The sequence below is a fragment of the Corvus moneduloides genome, chromosome Z (assembly GCF_009650955.1).
Source record: "Corvus moneduloides isolate bCorMon1 chromosome Z, bCorMon1.pri, whole genome shotgun sequence".
In the NCBI taxonomy this organism is placed as follows: domain Eukaryota; kingdom Metazoa; phylum Chordata; class Aves; order Passeriformes; family Corvidae; genus Corvus; species Corvus moneduloides.
The window spans coordinates 64441317-64463387 of record NC_045511.1 but is presented as its reverse complement, the minus strand read 5'-3'; the positions used below and the strand labels follow the sequence as shown (position 1 = coordinate 64463387).

The following is a 22071-nucleotide window of genomic DNA, read 5'->3' as shown; positions in this document are numbered from 1 at the left end:
AGAATAGACTCTAAGAAGCAAACCTTAAACCTTACACTGCATTAGCAGCAGCAACTGACTAATTTCAATCAAGTCACCTGAACTTCAGACTGCACCCTTCACAACCAAGTATAAATGACTGAAAATATTGACGCTCAGTGTTTTCTTTCAATAATTCAAAACATTTTAAAAGATGTTTGTAGTCAGAAAATCAGACGCTTTGTTATTTCTTTAACAGTTTGTTTTTCCTTTTCTAGAACAATTCAAGGCTTTCGGAAAGTTTACAAAAGACAGCTAGACAAAAAGATCCTATATACCCTTTCAAAGATACTATTAATCTGTAAGTGATTTATCTTTGGCAGTTTGTAATCCAAACTCAATTGGCTTTCTTTTAACACTATTTTACCATATTAATTTCCAAAAAATCTGTTCTTTGTGGAATTCCATACTACAGGATTTAATGAAAATGAAATAAATAAACCAGTTAAAACGTATAGAATCAATATAAAATTTTCTTCTATACATTCAACACTTCTGAAGAAACAGCCAGTATAAGCATAGTTTTCTATTAGATTCTATAGAACTCCAGCATTTTCTAATAAAACTTCTATCACTCCTCCACAAATGCTAAAAATAAATTGCTCCAGCAACCTTTCATTCAAAGTTTCAACTTCACCTTTTGGCAAGAAGTTGTTACAATCTGAAAGAAATTGTCTTTCCACCTGCACAGAGCTACCACCTCTCTCAATGGAAGAGGTTAATTTTAAAAATCTCTAGATTAAAAAAGAAACTACTGATGGAGACAGGGAACATTTCTGCAGTATTAGCTGATAACAAAAATGTAAAAATGCCTGTTTTCATGGCCAACAGAAGACACAGCTGTGTAGAAAGAACCTCCCAGATCGTATTTTCAGAACTCTCTGAGAGAGCAGTGGGACTTACCTTCCCACTCTCAAGGCCCCATGGATAGCCATATTTTCTCCTCACTACACTTTTTCTAGTACCATAGTCATTGATGTTCACAACAGTTTTCTACAGAATGCACACAAAGATCCTTTTCCTCATACTAGGAGGAAGATGTGTACACTGCGTTTTAGGTTTGAAGGCTTCAGTCATTTGTCTTTCAAAGAAAATAGAAGAAAAAAAATTTTTCTCCTTAAAAATGATAGTGCACAGTGATAAGAAAATCCACAAGTCTAAATAAGTCTTTTGAATATTAAGACCAATGCTATAAAAACAGATTTACAAACCCCACAGAAGAACTGAAGCTAATCACAAGCTAAACTTGAATCAAGAGTAATGTTGGTAAGTAATTATACATGTATTTGAATTACACTTTCTAACTCCAATCCTGCTTGCCCTATGTATACCGGGGTTTTCATCTCCTGAGGTCCACATGATGATCCTTTACTTCCATTAGCCCTTAACCTTATATAGTGTAGTATTTAGGAGGCAACAGGTTTTCAGCATCTGTTTCCTGTATCAGATAATATTTACATCTGTCAAAGGCAAAATTTAAAATCAGTATCTATTTAGATTTACTTTTCATATTAGACTCTTCACTGGACTTGGGGGGGTTGTTTTTTTCCCACACAAGTGGAAGAGAGAATTCATGCAAGCCACAAGTTTCAGTTTCTCCACCTCACAAAATTACAACTCACTGTACTTGCTCTTTGTAGCTAGTTTTCCTTTCCCATCACTGCTGCTGACACACCTGGAAGAAGCTGAGCTGTAGGAAGGTAAGAGTGCCAAGAAGATACAAATGAGAAGACAGAGTTACCTGAGGTACAGGATGAAGCTCCAAGGCACATGCTGCACAAGCGTGCTGGTTTCTAGAAATGCTGGTTGATAGAGCAGTCATAGAGGGAAAGGAGACAGAATTGTGATGCTGGGGTCACCAGCACTTACCCACATCCCAACTGATAGGGACCAGTGGCCTTTGGTAATCATCACACAGAAGACTCTGTGGAAAAGGCATGGGTGAATAGTTTTCCAGTAGCTAACTAGACACGTGGTCTGACTCCTTTGTTTCTCAAGTATTTCCTTGGGCAGACTCAAAGCTGCTGCACATTTCAAACACCCAGTAAGTTTAACATCCTAGTGAGATATCAACCCTACCTAATTTCTGCACAAGACTGTCATGAGGCCAATAAAAGTTATAAAGCATTCAGCAGTTTCCATATTTAGCAAGAAAATTATTTTTCTTTTGTGAGAAAGGAATTCAAAGCAGACATAGGAAAAAAATTTTTAATTAATAGATTTGGTCTTATACAAGTTTCTAGATGGAGTTAGCAATTTAACTGTTAATTACACAAAGCCATTTTGTGAAACAAATTATTTCAACGCCCATTCAAGTTAAGAGTAATAGATTCACCAAAAATTGACAGTTTTACTGGGATTTGAATACTGCCCAGATTTTGTGATTACAAATGAATGAATGGCTGTGAAAACATAAATCTAAATAAAATTAATTTCCTCATTTCTTTTCTCTATCCATTAATTTTTAAAATCCATTCAATGAACCAAAAAAAATTCATTATGACTTCCCTATTCCTTCTTCCATCTTGACAGCAAAACAAGTGCAGTTAAATAACAATTCTATGCAACCAATCCAGATGCCAGAAACAATATTCCCATCACATGAACCCAGTAATTTCAGAGACAAATACTCTGTTCTCTTATGAACACACATGATGCATTAAAAAATATATTACTTTTCACATGGAACTAAGATGTGTAACCACATTTCACACCAAAAAAGGGAAGTAGCTGAGACAGTACGTGCAAGATGGGAAAGATACACAGTAAGAAGTCAATACAGAAAGCCACTTCTGGTGGTGCAGCAAATCTAACAAGAATCCCAGCATAGTTTAAACAGGTGACACCCACCAGCCTTGCACCTCTCTGGACAAAGAGTCAGGGAGCAGCATTAACAATCCCACTGCTCATGGGTTGGCCATGGAGGACACACCGTGACCAACTTATCTTCCATCAGGTCTTGAGATCCCAAGATGAGCAGCATTTCTCTTATATTACTAAAATTTTTTTAAGCATTTCCTCCTATTTGAAAGTCAACTAATTTTATAGCTACTTGCTTATGCAAATAAATATCCAAGCAGCCATGTTCTAGTGCCAAAAACATCAGAACACTCACAGGAAACAGCTGATTGTGTTAGAAGATATATTTTACTAATTAATTGACATCAATGCTGGGTCAGTAGTTTTTTTACAAACAACATTTATTTGTAAATATTGATTGACAGGCCAATTATAGTTTTGTTAACTGGAACTTGACAGCCAGCTGCAGATTTATTAACAAATGTTCCAAAAATAGTATACAACAAATGCAAGTTCGATCTAGGTCAAATATTGTACAACTGAACTCTGAAATAAGCCATTAAAAATGGCTCAGTAGGAAATAACAAGCATGTTAAAGTGTATGTTATACAATTAAGAACTGTATTTACCTGCCAAAGTGACATGTCAGCAATGATGATGACTGCCTGTCATAATATACTGGTATTTGAATAAAGCATGAATTATGAATTTATTCTGGGTTTTCCCAAGTGCCATTTTATTATCTATTTTCTTTTTAACTTTCTACGTAAAAATTACTAAACCACATCTAGAGATTTCCCTTTCCTTCTTTAAACTTGGTGCTCAAAACATTACTTGGGATGTTTCCAAAACGTTCATAGTAAAACTCTTGGTAATCCCAAGGCCTTTACACTGGCCAAATCTCACTCATCTCAGAAACAGACAGACTAACTGTATTGCTTAACTGTAAAGTAAAGGTAACTTTTTTTAGTGCAAAAGCCAGAATATAACACTAGTTGAAAGTACTCAAGTAACATAAAAAAAAAAAAGGCAAAATAATCAAAAGAGACATTCAGGTGAAATATAGAGAAACATTTTTCATCATAACCCCAAGATTTGAGGATACTGAAAAGTAGACAGGAAACTTTTTCATTTCTGTACATCCATCTTCAGTCCAGTCAGTACTAAATACCACCTTAACAGAAAAACCAGTACAATTTCATATGTTCATATGAAATCATCACTCTTGGTGTTCATAACCAACAAAACCGGAATAAATTATAATATTAATAACATAATCCAGCCAAAATATTGCCTCTCTGAAGGGGAATTCAATATCTTTTTGGAACCTTTTTTTGGAAATTACACTATAATATTTCTTCTTTCTTAAAGAAACAAACATTCCCAACATGCTTTCAAGGTCTTCTATCACACAGCTCCTGAAAATGCAAAGAAGCTGGGACACCTTGACCCGAGCAGTATGTTCCTGATTGCATGGAGCAGTATGTTCCTTTTAGAAGGGGCAGCATCAAGGTCACCCCTGGAGAAGAGAGGAGCTGCTGGGCAGCTTTTGGCAGCTGCTGGGCTAGTGGAGGGAGACAGGGCTGGAGAGACTACAGGGTACAACACAGTGCCAGAATGGAGCAGAAGCACGGCTGTGGGTGGACAGAAAGTCACATCTCAGGGGAATAGGCGCAAAGACTTTGCAAAGGACTGGAAAGGACCATGCCTCACTGCACCCAAACCCCTGCACTGGCTGCCAGCAAGGACTCCATATATAAAGACCATAGGGCCTTTATGAATAAACATTTTGATTTCTCTTCTTACTGCTTGTACTCTTTTTTATGTTAGCTCTAGTTAACATCTAGCTCTAGTCTCTTCCCTAGTTATGTTAGCTATCCTACTTTTTATAACAGGTTAATTTAGAGAACTTACATAAGGCTTGGCATATCTGTTTTATAAAGGCCAACCAGCATTCTCCATCAGCATTAACAGCTGTTACCTCCACTTGCAGCTGAAGAACTGGATCAGACATCGCATGGAAATTCCATTTCCAAAATCAAAAAAGTACTATTCAGTAGAGCTAAACCACTTACGGACCACTGACACAGAAAGCAAATCTGCCAAATTTAATGATTTTCGTTTTTAGTATTATCTTTGATCAATAGGAAAAGGAGAGAATATTTTGGGGTAAAAGTGACTTTGAAGCTTACCACTTCCAGTTGGCATTTGCCATTTTCAATTTGCAAGCTCTTAATAGTGGTTTTTTAGCCACATCGCAAATTTTAATCTACTGGTGCTTTTTAATATACTAGTTTTAATCTACTGTTGAATATTTTAGTAAATAATTCTTCAAATCTCAATTCTGTAAAGGATTTTTTCTAAATACAAGGTAGGAATCACCTAAAAAATTTGTAAAAGCAGAAAGACTTGGATTTTCCTGCAGATGGTAGCAGTTCCATGAAACTTCAGGGAAAGAGCATTATCCCACTGCTCTGCTGCAGACCCAAATATAGCTTCTTTAGTGGGAGAGAGATTTTAATCTGATGGATTTTATTTCCCTGCAGATGAGATACAGACCAGATAGCAGTGGCCAAGCACATTCTCTCTTTTTTATTTTCTTTTTGTTTGTTTGATTTGAGGGGGAAAAAAGGAGCAGACATTGCAAGGAAGTAAAAATGGAAAAGCATGTGATTACCAGGTACTGCATCCACTCACAATTGTTTAAATATATTTTCTGCTTCCTATTTATCTCCAATAAAATTTACTAAATTTTAAGTCTTAATTTCATTAAAAAATAACCAAGGTAGAGTCAGACAAAGCAACCTTTTCTGGACACAAAGGAATGCCTTCTGAAAGAAAATAACATTTTACCCTACCAGGCTGCCCTCAAAGCCACAGAATCATTCTGACAATGCAGATAAATCACACAAATGTACAAAGAAATCCCTTACTAGAGCCCAAATATTAATTTCTGGGTACACCCTGATTTCAACCGGAATTTGGCTGGAGCCAGACTTGTTACCATTTCAGGGGACTAAATTTTTAGGCTTTTGAACATATTTGCAAGCAGCAAGTGCAGTGGGAAAGCCAGAAGCTTCCTCACTATTTCACACAGCTACCATGGGTCAGCCAGGACACCAATACTTCTCACAGGCTGAAGTTCAACCACGCCAAGCACCAACAGCAGGCTCGTGCCCTGAAGATGTTCCTTGGACGTTATGGGCCTACCATGTGAACACCTGACTGTCATATCAAAATTCTTTCCAGGAATTTTGCAAGGGAAATATTATGCAGCAACTGCTTCTTTGTAATAATGAAAGCTGGGGAAGGTACGTCTCTTCTATTGACCTCTCAGCTTGGTACTGTCCTCAGCAAAAAATGCGAGACTCAGGGTTAAACACAAAAACTTGAGGAGGTGGTGGTCCCTGCTCATTAATGCATAATAATCCACTATAGACAGGCTCTCCTCTCATTAACATTTGAAACCTCTAGCAAAGTGTCCTGGTTTAACTCCAGCCAGCAACTAAACCCCCACACAGCCACACTATTAATGTGTCAAATGGTTAGACTAAATAGGGATAGACTTCTCTAAAAAGCCCAGGAAAAGCCACTTAAACTATTGATTATATCAAACACATAGTGTCTGTAGAACTGACTGCATGAAATCTCAACGAAATGAGATTTTTATCTCAAGTCCCATGTCATGTATTTAGAGCTGCAGCTGGAGAATATTGCCTGAATATGCGGTTTGTTTGCTTGGTTCTTTTTTTTCACAAGGGCCTATGTATTCAGCTGTACCCTCTATCACAAGACTGAGGGAGAGGGCTCACAGAAGGAAAAAGCGCATTCCCTAGTCCTGCCTCAGGCCCTCCTACATTTCATGTGAGATGTCTTCTTTACATCCCCTTCTGGGGAAACTTCTGGTCCCCCACATTCTGGGGAGACTATAGAGCTGATTTCCAACTTCTGAAAAAATTCAACAGCTAATCAGCTTCAGCAGCACATGTAGCCCTCTGACACCTAAATAATTCTAAATCTCTCTAGAACCAATGTCTATGAAAACACTGAAGGCCATGCTTATCACAAGCAGAATTTGACAAACATTGGTACAAAATGGCAGTATTTGACTTAGGCCCATAAATATGATAGTTAAACACATACCTTCCTCTCTGTATTCCCTGCCTAGTGCCCCTTCTACTGCACTCAATGCATATTGAGCTGGTATCTCAAGTCTGCTGAAAAAATGGTGTACACTTTTACCACTAGCAGCGAAAGATACACTCCGCTAGTTGAAGTTTAAGGTAAAATGCCAGAAAACACCTCAGTGGCCTGAGATGAAATTTAACCTGGAAGGTAGGTATAAGAGGAACAGAAACATAGACAAAGGGGCACGTGCAAGGTGTTTATAACCCAGTTAGAAACAGGTCAGGTACATATTAAGACAGTTAATTGTCCAAGTAAAGCCAAAGTTCAAACATGGAACCATGGTCCTTTAAAAAAGTAGTATTTTTTGCCCCAGCTTCCCTGAACTCTGAGAAAGCACTAATTACAAAATTCAGCTTTGGAAAGACTAGGCGTAAGTAAAATAGAAAAGAAAAAAATCTCATTGGTGCAGACAATTCCTGATTTCTTCAGACCATTCCCAGTTTTATTTACAGACAACTTGTAGAATCATAGAATCACAGCATGTTTCAACTTGGAATGGACCCGTACGAATTATCGACTTCAACTCCCTGCTCCTTGCAGGAGTACTCCATGCATTTACAGCTGTGCAAGAACCCTGAAAGTAAATGAAAGACCATTTTGCGTTTTATGTTCAGAATAGATGTCAGAAGAGCAGCTTCTCTTCTCATTGCTTTCTGTGGGTGAGGGGTATGAGAGAGCAGCTAAACCAAAGCAAACAGTGGGTTTGCTTTCTGTTCAGCGCCATCTAACAGGTCTACAGCAGCAGGAACCAAATAAAGAAACGCATTACCATGGTGAAGATCATGTTACAGCATTGCTGGGAAAGGCAATATACTTCTGGAAGAACACAATAGAAATATGCCAAAATGCCAAATCCAACTGCAAAATTTAGTATTTGCACACTTCTATGCTGAAGTACAGGACAGCTTTTTGGTAGCCCGCTCCTCTATGAAAAGGCATAGACAACCTATTCCCTCTCTATAGGTGCACATGCAGGTCTAAAATTTATTTTGTGTTTGACATCAATAAATTGTGCTTTATATGGGGATCTCAAATCACTTTATGAATGCAAAAATAACGTTTCAAAAAACTGCCAACAAAAAGAACAGAGGCACAGGAAATTTATGTGACTTACCCATATTCATACCAAAATAGTGAAATCTTAATTCACCCAGAGGAGTAGGTAGCCTCAATACCATTTTCAAGAATTTTCAGGTACAAAACTTCCAGAACTTTCATACTTCAACCAGATTTTTACTAAAATTTCCCCTATAAAAATGTGGCTGAAACATACATCTCTCTTTATGAAAACAGATTTTGTTAGTGCCATCTCCTGGTGATAAAACAAAACTGAAAAATCGTAAACTAGAGTTGATGATTCTCAGAGTAAAGTGAAAATACAACACTTCGATCAGGTTTTGTTTTCTTGTTTTTAATGGCTTGACCTGAGGCATCAAATTTTCCTCTCTGCAAACTTGGAGGATACAAAAGTCATTGGCCAGTTTTAGGATGACATAAATAAGCATCAGTGACAATGGAGGAAAACCACAAGCTGTCATCATAGTGAAAACAGGTGTCATAAAGCTATTGATAAATACACCCCATCCTCTCCATTGGGTTTGCCCCAGTCAGAAAGAATAATATTTGGTTTAGGAAAATTAAAGAAATATGAGCCTTACTTAAACCAGCACCTTCACTATACTGCATTTTGGATGGCTGCCATTAATTTTAAATCTCACTGTCCAGGTCCACAAAGTGGAGGGTAAAGGGTATACGACTCGGTATGAGAGAAGTTAAAATACACTCTTAACACAGAATGGGTAACTGTTGGCAATATGCCTATTACTCTTGAGTGGATTTACAGTTCTTGTGTAAAGTAGCCCCTTTTTGGCATTAAGCCTAATACTCTTCAGGGCATTTTTCTAAGTTGCCTGGGCCTTTATAACACATAGTCCAACATGCATTTTGGCATCACCAGCTTTTTTTATTTTCTTCAACATTTTGTTCTTAAACGTAATTCTGAATCCTAAGGTAAAGATTGTAAAAGTACAGAGTCAATGTAAATCATTGCCTTCCATCTGTCATTTCCGTTTAAGAGTTGCCCAGACATCATTTATGTTCAGGAGTTGAACCATGCCTGAAATATGAAAGATACAGGAAAAAATAAATAAGCCTGAAATAAGCACTCCAAAGGAGTGTTTTGCAACAGGAACCTATGCACTACCTTTTAAATAAAAGTTAAGTAAACTTCTTGCACGTTCTAGGAGAGGCATACCAACAGCAACAGCGAACCTGCTCAAGCCCAACCAAGACTGCTGGTCATCCAGCCCCTAAAACTAATTGCAGATTTAAGCTCAAGGAGTCTCATGTTCACAGCTGTGCCATTTGGGAAAGTCCTAGACAAGAGAAAAGAATCCACCAAGGCCCATCCTTATTATCTTCAGAATGAATTTCTCCGAACAGCTGCCAGAGCTGCAAGTAATTATTTTCTTGCCTTGATGGATTCTGTGTTTTTTTTTTCAAGCACATCAAGGCCACCAAAAGACATGCAAAGCTGAAAAATGTGTCACGCTGGATAAAACTAAGATCATTATCACTTACTTTGTTATACTTAAACATCATCAATAACCAGGCTTTAAAACTGCCTGGTTATTGATTATAGAAAACAACTGAACAAAGAAAGTGAGTTTGAGTAAAGCTTTCTGCATAAGGAACTGCACAGAATACTGATGAATGTCTTTTTTTTCAGACTCCGCCAACTGACACATAAAAAACAAAAGTACTAGAGAGCAAAATAAGTATGTTAAAGAGATTTCAAGTGTGGCTCAAGCTGCTTACTGATTAACACTGCAGCATATAACACTGCTCACAGACCTGCGTGGTTATTGTTCAAAAGTGAAACAAGGCTCTTTTGGCAACTGGAGAGAAATTATCCTCCCTGACCAAGTTCACAGTTCTCACACAGCTTAGCAGCACTGGAGCTGTTTCTTCTTCCATAGTCTCTGGGGGGAAAATCAAATCAAATCAAATCAAATCAAATCAAATCAAATCCCAAGTCTGTCACCTATTTCCAGGATAAGGAAGAGCCTTAATGATTTCTAACAGAAAACAAGCTCATCTTACATGCAAACAAATGAGCCAATTGACTCATTTTACCAGAAAAAAAATTACAATCACATTTGCAAGAAAACAAAAAATAAAATACACAATTGTCTTTCACGTCAATGAATAGGCGACACTGCAGGAACTTCAGAAATAGAAGATGACAGCTGTCTTTTCAGTGCCTGGAAGAGGACAACAAAGGGGGTCCATGACTATCTGCACAAGTTTCTGTGTTTCTTATTGAAGTGCCCCATCTGGGGGGCTGATGTCCAGATTTGCTTCCTCAAGTTCCATTTCAAGTATATTTATGTCAAGTCTTCACAACTGTTACACAGTCCTCATCACACACCCACATGCTGACTGCACTGATTCCAGTAGACCAGTCAAGGTAGAACAATAGGCCAGACTGGTTTCAATTGACTTGAATTCCCCCCACATGTAGTGTCACCTGCTCCAGGGAGAACGAGGGATGTATGGAGATGGCTAAGGCACTCATGACTGTGAGCCACTCACAATTACTGAAAATCCTGCCAGACACACCAGCTCAGTAAGACCAAACACCAGGCTGACAGGTTGCCTCTCCCCTCCCCCTGTACGTTGGACCTCTCCACCAGGTTATGAGCGCAGTGGCTGGAGGTGCTGCAGCTGCAGCGATGTGACTAACAGCACGTCAGCAGGGCATTTTGCTCGCAGTAAAAATTCTCCATCAGCCAAATCCAGGCTGCTTTAAGACTACAATATATCGTATTGATGCTCTTAAACTTTGAATGAATAGTCATAGGCATGTTAAGTATGACCTCGGTGGTTCAGATCAAGGATCTAACTCCTCCAGCAGCATCCTCACTCCCATAGCGTTCACCAATAATGCCAGGGGAAAAATAGAAAGTGAGCTCCCTAATTATTCCCAGAGCTACCTCCTGCAACTACCTACACCAGCAGGGGTATGTTTATCTTTAATACTTCTCAATGAACTTCAAAAACATCTTTTCATTGACTGAGTATGAGAACCAAGTAGAAGTGTTGAACATACTAATGCTTTCAGAAAGTATGTGCTGTTTTCAGAAAGATTTGGGATTGTTATTACAATGTGAGACATGAGAACACTCAAGGTATGCCTGAATGTGGTCCAGCTCACACTCACAAGTCCACTGTCTGCACATAGGAATGAAGCAGTAAGAATAGCTACTAGACTTTCTAGAAAACAAAATTACTATTCAGATGTGCATAAAGTGCAGATATGCTGGTACTAAATCCTCAAATATGTAACTTTTGGACATCACGACACTAGATTACTGTTCTATTTTGAACTGTTTGAAATTTACACACCTTAAAATAAATTACGTTCTTATTAGAACATTCAGTAAAAAGCTGGCTTTTAAAAATTGTATTATTTTTCATAACAAAACTTCTGCCAAAAGAGCTGCATTGATGAGAGATGTCGAAGACCAGTGCTGATATCTGAAGTCCACATGTATCTTAGGAATATCACACTGTTTATACATAATGTTCCCTAATGCCAGCCTTCAGCTGAATTTTCTATTTACTGTCCCACAAAAGAGTGGACTATATTACATATGTGCAAGTTAATCAGGCTGAGAAGGACAGGCAGAAATGACAGCATCTAGGAACAGAGCAATCAGGCACAGCAGATAAAAATCCCATTTCAAAATCTACAAACCAGGGACACCAAACTGGCTGATGTTCTCTTCACCTTCCCATGCTGCTCTGCCACATATACTGTAGGTGGATTAGCTATTATGCAGGGCAATTTTAAAGATCCCAGTATGGATTCTCAGTTTTCAGACATATAATTTTGAAGACAGCAAGAATCAGGCTCTACTTGTAGAGAAAGAGAGATAGAAAAGTTCCTCCAAAACTATCATGTGGAGAGTCCACACCTCTTTTCGCTGTATATGCTGTGGGTTACACCCACCATCTCCAGCACTTCGAGCACCAGATCAGTGATCTCAGAGGTCACGCAATGAATATGTATATGCATTACCACTGGTCTGACTCAGCAGAGCACTCAACGTGCAGTTAACTTTCAACTAGCTCTGGAATGGTACTGGTTTCAAGTTTGCAAGCCTTGTGAAAGAGGGATGAACTTCCTAAATTTTCAAAGGGAAGTAGTAAAGAAAAACAGCAAATGGAGAGAAGCAACACACTTGGAATAAAATGGGAAATCTGTCTCCTTTTCTCCACTTTCACTTGGATAGTAACCCAAGCCATTTTCTATTTAACTTATTTAATCTTAAACCATTTAATTCATTTCTGTCCATTAAATTCTCATGTCTACGTACATTAAATTTTGAAAATATGATAAAAAAACTCCTCCAAAGGAACATCCTCATCTCCAGCGTGATCAGAGTCAAGAAGTATTGCAAACTTAAATGTTCCATTTTGACTTTTAAGACCCAAGAGCAAACAGTCAAGAACTTTCTCATCTGATGCACAAGCACTTACTCACAGAGAACCAGACTCCAAATTTTGTGAGAATTATGCATCATTAATTTCTACAGCATAAACAGTGATTTCAAGAAATTAATTGCAAATCTATAGTTAAGACAAAGCACTCCACAGCATGTCTAGCCTAGACACCTTAAAAAAGCATGACTATTGCTGCTTTCATCAGTAAGCAGCTGTTAGTCACCAGTGGAAAGGTGTGTTCATGCATCCAAGGAGTATTCCTGATAGCACTGACAAAATTGTGGTGCCATAGAACATAAAATTAGTCTCTGGATTTGTTGAGTCAAAAGGTTAGGTTAGCAAAGCAAAGATACACTGTTTATAAAGAATCATAGGACAACTCAGTGATTCTGAGCAACTGCTGTGTAATACAAAGTCCCTGAGCATAATCAAATTATGAATTTCTTTCATGGAAAATATCAAGACATCTTGTTGCAGTGTCTCTTCCTTTGTAGGAAAAGAGTGGTAAAGAACCGACTGGCTTCCGTTTACTTAAACCAATACCATCTAGATATGTGCCATTGGAAAAAAAATACTATTGCTGATGGCAGTAGAAAAATGAATATTACTTTCACCTCTGCATGGGGAAAAAGTATCTGAAAATTCTTGCTGTTTTAGCTTTAAAAACTGTGGGACTTGTAATAAAGGGTTCTCTTTTGTAACCACTAGTTATTTGGACTTTCGGGCAAGGGTGTGAATAGGACTGTCAATGACGCTTCTCTGAGGAGCTATCCCTCCTCCAAGTGCAGGCTGGCAGACAAGTTTCCAGTAACTGGTATTGGGGTGCTGCTATTTGAAGATGGGCAGGGTGTTCCTGCATGAATTCTGATAGGTGAGGTCTGCTGTCCATGGATGATCCTAGGTCCATGAAGAATACTTGCTGTCTGATGGCTCATACTGTATGACCTCCCATTCCTTTTTAAGAAGTTAATGTAATCAAAGTGTGTTTTTACAGACCCACAGCTATTACTGATATCAATCCAAAGTCAGTAAGAAATCTACTGTGTATTATGCCTGTTTAAAAAAATACATAAACAGAAATAAATTATATTGTAGTAAGTAATAGATGAAAGACGACTGTACATGACTACTGACTTTGTGACTTTACTGGTTACAAGGAACAAAGTACAAGCTCTATATGGTCTCTCAGGAAGAAAAAACAAAGCCAAGCAATGACTTGAGCTCTAACATGAAGAAAACCTTTTTTTCCGTTCTCCACTCCTCAAAAAGCTGAAGTTTCAATAAGGTCGACTGCCTTCATATTATCTAAATCAGCCATGACATTAAGTGAATGCTGAGCAAATACAATAAGGCAGCCAGGATTGAAAGGACCCTCTGATAGGGAGTTGTCATTAGAATGAACTCAGCTACTGCACTTTTTTCTGCCATCTCCTCAGTCTATGCTGAAAAGCACATGCAGTAGGGGACCACCATGCAGATACTGACAAAACAGGAAAAATTGCAGTACACGTTCTAAAGGATATACATACAACAACATGAAGAGAAAACACCAAAACCACAGAAAAGACTCTGTGGTTCCTCAAACTCTGTGGCACTTCACAGAGAAGTACTGGAAGAAAGCACAGCACAGAAGCATTCATAAACACAACTGCAATCACTTCAAAACAAGATGCTTATAAGCCTATAGATATGCCATAATTGAAATGTAATCACATAGTAGTAAATCCTCAAGGACATCTTTCCAATTATACCAGTAATTTTTGAACTCTGACTTTTCATCACTTATGTTTTCCTATTATTTAATCTTACAAGACAAGACTGGTAAAGGGTTTGAGAGATCATCTCAGCCACAACCTACCCCAAGGCAGAATCTACTAGATCTGAACATTTCCTGATATAAAAAAGATTTTTAGGCAAAAGCTGCACTTGTCAGTGTAACTCGCTGGGCTAAGATATCATACAGATGGAGTATAACTTTAGCCCTAATTCAGCTGAACAGCTCAGGCCCAATTTTCATCACTAGGTTCATCTGTTTAACATTAAGCACATGTTTAAGCAGTTTGTTCAATCACAGACTCGGTGCCTAATTAACTTGTTCAGACAAACAAATTAAGCTGATAGAAACAATACTGAAGTATGGCTTCAATCATGGTTTTCATTCATACAGGCATTAAGGTTTTAATGAAGTGTTATGGTCTTGTTGCAGCAAAATGCTGAACGGTAACTTTATCTTCAGCACAAAATTTTCAACACTGAAGCCAGTAAGATTTTAACCAGTACATTCATGACTGACTTCATGAAACCTTCATACTTACACCTTTGCTTACTATGATTCTGCAGTCTCCATTTTCTCCATCTGTGAACTGTCAAAAAGCACAAAGCATCCCTGTTTATTTCACAAAACTGCATTCACAGCACACTTCTAGACCGAAAGTCATCTAAATGTCTACAAAGACATCTATGCATAGTTATTCACACACAGTTTCCATTTAAAACTCACTAAAAATGAAAGGCCTAAGCATGATATCTTCAAAGGCAAGGGTAAAACTCCTAACTAAGAGAGATATGCCTTAACCACACTTAAATGGTCATAAAAGTCTTATTCTACATACTATTTTTTATTGTTACATTTTTATGTTGCAGGAATAAAAATTGTAAAGTACACCAATAAAAATAAGTATTTCTTATTTTCATGCCTGGGTGAAACATAAATCACTCTCTCCAATTCAACCAAGGACAGGGAGAGCTGAATGTTTTTAAATTCTCAGAGTTTATTTTAAAAGCAGAAAGTCCTTTGCCTTAACACAGGTGATTAGGTCTTCAGAAAAGGACATACTAAAAAAAAAAAAAAGGCATATTTTGCTGGCAAGGGTTTATACCATGTCACTATAAACTGGCCACAAATAAAAATCATTCTTCCCTATAATTCTTGTCTGCAATTCTAACTGCATTAGAAAAGTACAAATATAATCAAGAAAAGATTTTAACATGATGAATGAATTACCTTTACTCAACAAAAGCACCTTTAGTTTAATCAACAGAATTTTTCTACACAGGTTACACAGACCTACAAACCCTATAAACTGAGGTCAATATACAGCCTGTGTTGTTAATATGCTGGTGTCCCTTGCTATTCTTCTCTAGTAATATTATATCTTACAAGGAATGACAGTGTTCTATACTATCGTCTTTTCTCATTAGCTTCTGCTGTGGTTTTTACCCTTGAAGAAAGGCCTCTGGACCCTTAATTTCTTTCCTCATGTTAGCAAACTCTTTTTTGAACCAATTGACCTGCAAGTAGAAACAAACCAAACTTTTCTATGAGAGTAGAAACATGTTAAGTCATTCTTCTACATTTTCGTCCTCTAGTCTCCTTTCTGATTCTGTTTATGAAAATGTATAACATTGCATTGACATGCAAATGAGTATTTTCTTTCTTTAAAATATTAAACACCTTGGAGAGTGTAAGCCTTCCCATCTTAAAAATTATTATTTTGTGGTATTTTAGTATCAATTTCCATTAAGAAATCAGGACCTTCTCATATTAGTGGCCAAGCTGAATCAGATCAAAACATCAGATTATCTAGAGGTGCATTAAAGCATGCATAACTAATTAAATGCCAATTGGACATGAATTCTGTTCTAAAAGTCTAACTAACTTTTGCATCAGATCCATAAATAGCTACCCATAATAGAAAAAGCCCATACATTTCTAATCAAAGTGATCTTGGAAATTGTGGGAATACAGCACCAAATCCAATTACTTATTTAGAAATAAGTTTTGCAGTGCTCAGCAGGGTTGACGCTTAATGCTTCAAGTTAAAACACACAAAAATCCCCCCAAAAACAAACAAACAAACCCCAGAAATAATAATATCCTGAAACTGAATCGCTGTATGAACAAATTCTTTTGTTCTACCAGAGGAACAGAAGCACTTTCTATCTTTTAATGCACTATTTCTGTCCATCAGTAAGATACTGTAGTTACCTTTTTGTGCTCCCACAGATGTCAAAAGAACACTTATGTCTCTTTTCTCCTAAGCAGACCTTACTCAAAGCTCTATGACTCTGCATCAATAATATTATGACAACATAAGTGCTCAAAATCCATAGCAATGATTCATAAATTCAATTTCATTAAAATAAAATTTAAATTCAAGCTGAACTGAAGCCTTGGAAAATCCAAACATGAATACTTCAGAAAGCAAAAAAAAAAAAAAAAAAATTTCACAAATCTATGTCTGTAGTACAGTACACTATATACTCTACTTTTACAGTGCAGTTTTGAAAAGTAATCGGAGTTGGCTTACTGCTTCACCCACAAATGAAGAGGTAAAATACTTCTAAATTTCAACAAAAGCTAAATTACTCCACTGCAGAGATCAGTTTAAGGAATTGTAGTAAATCCAGCTCAGGAGATGCTTTCACAAAAGTACTTATCAGATGCTGGCACTTTGCACATAGGGTAGCAAGCACTGTCCCAAAGGAGAAGACTGAAAGACAAGGGACTGAACCATACCTCCTTCCTATTCTTCCACTGGAGACATCTCACCTCTACAACAGCTACCAGACACCACAGAAAGCAAACACAAACCATAACCCCCTCCTCTGGGACTGTGTGTTCCAAGACTATGAGTGCCTTCCCTTATCCCAAACATGATGACGGACAACCAAGCCTCTCACCATGTCCCCCTCCACAATTTCCTTGGCACAATTCCAGGAAAAAATTTACTTCCTACCAGGGCTGAGCAACCACATGGCCACCTAAAGGGTCTGCCTACCCTAAAAGCTCTATTCTCCCTTGTCAGCCCTTCCATCTTCACGTGGCCATGGTATTTGGAGCATTACCTCTCAGTGGCACCACAGTGAAATACTCAGAAGTATTGACATCACACCCCTGATGAGCCAGTCTGGGTGGACAGACTGTGATGGAGAGAGGCAAGAAACAGGCACCAAAAGCTGTAGGGATGCTTCACCTTAGCCTTACTGACTCCTGAGGTTTTTGTGTCTCACAACTGCTTGTGAGAAAGACACACCCTAATATAAGTGTAAGCTGCCATGCATTTTCTAAATAGAGCACACATGCATAGGAAGTATTACAGCTTTTGTACGGTTATCTGGCTTTAGCTCACAGACCAGAGCATAGTAATAAATTCTCCTTGAAAAGGAAAATCACATAGAAATTTAACTAGGAAAGAAATAATAACTGAGAGCTTGAAATTAGGCTTGGAACAATAGGTACATTAAGCATCCCAATTGCAATAAAGGAAGACAATGTGCTTTCAAAACTGAGGCTAAAAAACAAGCTTTTGTCTCAATTTATATAGAATTTCTTCCTCACCCTCCACATCTGCCAGCATCTCAGAACTCATGTACTACTGAGAATAAGAAATACATCATATTAGCATCCGCTGTTTTGGTCATTTGTATCCATTTCTTGACAGCTGTATTCTTGAACTACCACAGGGGGCTTCATTCCAAACTGCACTACTCCGATAATACCACATTTTTCTAAGGCCCAGGTCGTCAGCCAAGGAAAACTAGAAAAGGTCACACAATCTGAAAGTTTTGCATTCTCAAGTATCACCAGAATGCCCTCTTGATACAGCATGAACAAGCAAGGCAAATGATAGCTAAAGATCTTCCACAGCACTTGAGGCAACCAGCCCCCAAACATGATTGAGTTTCTCAGAGCTAGTATAATGAAATCTACTAATTACTTATTACTTGCATCACTATAATTCCTAGGAAGATTAGTCACAGAAAGGAATGCCTTTGTGTGAGGGACTGTACAAACACAGAGCAGAACAGTCATTGATACTGCTGCAACTGCCATCGAAAGCGCAGCCATTATCACTGGACAGGATGATGTATATCCTAGTGTAGTTACTGTTTTTGCCATTCTGCCCGAGAAACCTTCTCAATTTTATTATGTTAATTAAGATCTCCTAAGCTTCTTCTCTATCAGGACCTTAAGTATCAGGGCTGTGCTAACTCCCTGTTTTGTTGCTCCAAAAGAACAGCATGAGCTTTCCAGGAGCAAAGTTATTCTCATCAGGGCTAGCTACAAACTTCAGACAAGATGCTTGAAGAACCTAAAAAGTACAAATTGGCAGCACTGAGTATCGGCGTGTGAGGCAGGCTTTCTGACATGCCATCAGTGGCCACAGCATCCTTACTTAGCAAACAAAGGTTCCTGCAAACCCTGATTCGTGCACCTTTTACTCTCAATGCCACTTGTTCACTTTGCCTGTAATGGCTTTGGAGTTTCCAGAAGTGCAGGCACAATTCCTGATGCTGCAGTGTCAGCAATGGTGAGATCTTCAGTCCATGCAACACATAGGAAACCACCAACAATATCCCCATGTGAGCCGATGGCAAGGCGGAGGCAGAGACATGGGGCCATTGGACACCTGCTCTGCCCTGGTGCCCCCACTATGACCACCACTCGTGGTGGGGCAGTGCAGGAGGCTACCATACACTGCCCGGTTGATGGCCCGGGGGACAGCTACCGCCACCCTTATCACAACCACGGCTCACCCCACAGACCTCGCAGCCAAAGCATGAGCAGCTTCAACCGGGGCCAAAAGCGAATAAGACAGGAGGGCACAGCTAAAAGCCATGAATTGCGAAACTTTCAAGTTTAAGAGGCTGGAGTTGCTAGCAACATACAGCCTAGCAGATGAACAGAGCTGTCACCTCACCAAGCTCGACACGACTGGTCTCTTGCGCCCGCGGACAGTCTCTGGATGAGAGGAAGCCCCGGGCGGGACACTGCCCGGCATCAGAGCCACGAGCCTCCGCGCGGCAGCCCCGCGGGATGCACATCACTCCGGCCGGCACCCCCGGCCGCTCCCGGCTTCCCGCCCGCGCCGCTCCGCAGCCTCCCTCCGCGGGTACCTATCTCCGGTTATTCACCAGTGGGATGACAAATCTCCCGGGCGTGTGTCTGTCCCGTCCTTCCAGACAGCGCTGCGTCCCCATCTCGGCGGCGGACCGGCCGGCGAGGTGAGTAACCGCGAACTGACGGCACCACAAGAGCGTTTGTTTTGCTTTCCCCTCTCCTCCGCCCTCCCCGCGCTGACACGGAGGCCGTGAGCCGCCGATTCACCCTCTCCCCGCCGGGGCTGGCGGCGCGGGGCTGGGGGCAGCTCCGGCGAGCGGGGCAGCGGAGGGGCTGGGCCGCGCCGCACGCCCCCGGGCGCGGGCAGGCGCGGCGGGGCGCGGAGCCGCCGCGGGGCTCGGGAAACTCACCTCCCGGCTGCCCCGCCGGCAGCGCAGCTCCCGCCGAGCGCGGCCGCCCGTGCCCCGCTGTCATGTGCCCGCCGCCCCGCCGTTAACCCTTCCCGCGGCCCGGGCTGTCCCCGCCGAGCCGCGCCTGCTCCGCCGCGCGGGGGGAGCGGCGTCCCGCCGGCAGCGGCCCCGCCGCGCCCCCTGCTCCGAGGGACGCGTGGGTGCGGAGGGACACGGCTGTGTAGGGGCCGGGGAACCCGGCGGTCGCGCAGGTGGTGGAGGGGGGCTTAGTGGGGTGGCCGTGTAGGGGCTGGAAGATGCCGAGGGGGAGGCTGGCGGGGGACTGCATAGGCGCTGGAGGAGATGGGTGTACGCCGGGGTGCCACGGGGGCCGGAGAGGTTTGCAGTAGGGGAGGGGGGGCGGTGTTTGTATCTGTGTGTAACGGGACCGGAGGAGGTGCGGGGCTGCACCAGTTCTGAAGGAGGAATGTTTAGAAGCTCTAAAGGTTGCAGGCTCCCTGGAGGATAGTGTGGGGGTACACACGGGCTTTATGGGGAATGCGTGGGGGATTGCACGGAGGCTGTGAGAGGGCCTGGATGGGACCTGTCTGGGAGGTGTACCAGAAGATGTAATGGTAGGGCAAGGTAGCAGGTAAACCAGAGGAACAGGACCTTGGAAGTGGGAAAGAGGATGAAGGGGCTTAATACCTGGTGGCACTTTTCCACCGGGTGTAGAAAGCTGCGACATGCCTGCAGGAGCCTTTCTCAATTAGATGGAGATCTGACTTCAAAATACCATAGGACTAGCAATGTGATAAAGTTGGAAGTATCCACTCGGAGCAAAAGCACAAGGATATTGTGGCCCAAGGCTGAAGATCAGCTCTTGCAAAAACAGCTGCAGGCGAGAGGTAAATGCCATGAAGAGCACCCATTGCTCTGGAAAAGGCTCCTACACATGCAGGATATGGCCCAACAATTGAAACACATTGGTTCTTTCAGTTTGAGTCAGTTTTATTCCCCTCTGCTGTAACTCGGGAATTGAGGGTGTAAATGAGCTGAAGCTGGAGGAGAATGAACCAGCTGAAAAGCCAGGCTCAGAGAGCAGAAAACTGCCCTATCACTCTACCAGCATGAGCATGCAGATCTTCTGGCAGGGTGCCCTATCAGCAGGGGAGTTTCCCAGCAAGGGAGCCCACTAGCATGTATGGGCAATTGAAGAGTGCAGCAGGTGAGGGCCTTTCATGCCAAGCATGGCCAGGCCAGCTTTTAAAATTTTTTTTAATCCCAGTTCTCCAAGAATGAGAATGGCACTGTGGTAGTCCTTATTGCTTCTTCCAAGGAGAAGGGGAGCCTGTATCCCTGTTGTGCTGCAAGAGCTGTTTGGAGGAGAGTTGAGGAGGAGGGATGTGTTTTGGTGTGTCCACATCACTGGGTTCCTCAAGGTTAGCCTTAATCCTTAGCTGAACAAACTCCTCTGAGCTAAAGGTCCTTTGTCATTCATTCATATTGCATCCAATTTATGTGACTGTGAAGTTTGTAAGAAGTCAATATTGTGTTCTTTGCATACCTGGAAAATATAGCAGAGATATTGAGGCTTCAGTCTTTCTTTTAAGGTTTGTTGCTTTCCAGTGTTTTGGGGTTTTTTCTAAGTGTATGGACCCTTAGGGATTGAGATACTTGTAAATAAATTTACTATTCATAGCACATTTAAAACAAATATTTGTAAGCTGTGTCTCTCTTTAAAAATCATATTAAAAGAACTGATAACTGAAGGGGTCTTTTCCACATGAAAGCAGAAGATTTACTTGTGAGCTCAATGAGATTTTTGTTTACTGTCTCTTTACTGGTGCTATATGCCAGAATTTTCTATGCAATTATCATTTAATTGAAAGTCATCACTAAAAAGTTCAAGGATTATCCCCTAACTGACATGATAGCCGTGGTAAGGATAGTGGAAGACTCACACTGAAAATGAGTAATACAAACAACAAGAAAAGGCGTATACAATGAAAGGGTTTATTGTCATTCAAATCTACCTAATAAATGGTGAGTTTGCTTAAAATAAATTGCTTTAAATAAACCCTGACAACATCAGAAACCAAATCTAACCACCGTTAAAAAGATCTATTTGCTCTATCGAGTTATTTCTACATATGGAAAGTAAATTGCCTCAGTTTTTCAACTGAAAAGAAGTGATGGATCCTATCAATGTACCAGCTTGAGAAACACATGGTCTAAAACGCTAAGTAAAGGCAGCCTCTACACGCAGGATAAGGGGTTTTGTTGTCATGGGCAAAGCCTGCTGAGAAGTCCTGAGCATGAAGT

General features: G+C 40.4%; 2 protein-coding genes across 4 annotated transcripts in view; one reads left to right on the top strand and one right to left on the bottom strand.

Moving 5' to 3' along the window:
* Positions 1–19507, bottom strand: part of GLIS3 (GLIS family zinc finger 3) — a 168009-nt gene extending 148502 nt beyond the window's left edge. For 2 of the 3 annotated variants that reach the window (XM_032096916.1, XM_032096917.1), the window contains exon 1: positions 19414–19496. The gene's annotated coding sequence lies outside the window, so the exon portion shown is untranslated. Of the gene's footprint in view, positions 1–19413 lie in introns of all 3 variants that reach the window. The other variant, XM_032096918.1, reaches the window with a different exon arrangement.
* Positions 19066–22071, top strand: part of LOC116438279 — a 29857-nt gene continuing 26851 nt past the window's right edge. Inside the window, exon 1 of the mRNA XM_032097112.1 lies at positions 19066–19521. Coding sequence (XP_031953003.1) covers positions 19196–19521 — 326 coding nt within the window. The 5' untranslated portion in view covers positions 19066–19195. The remainder of the gene's footprint in view (positions 19522–22071) is intronic.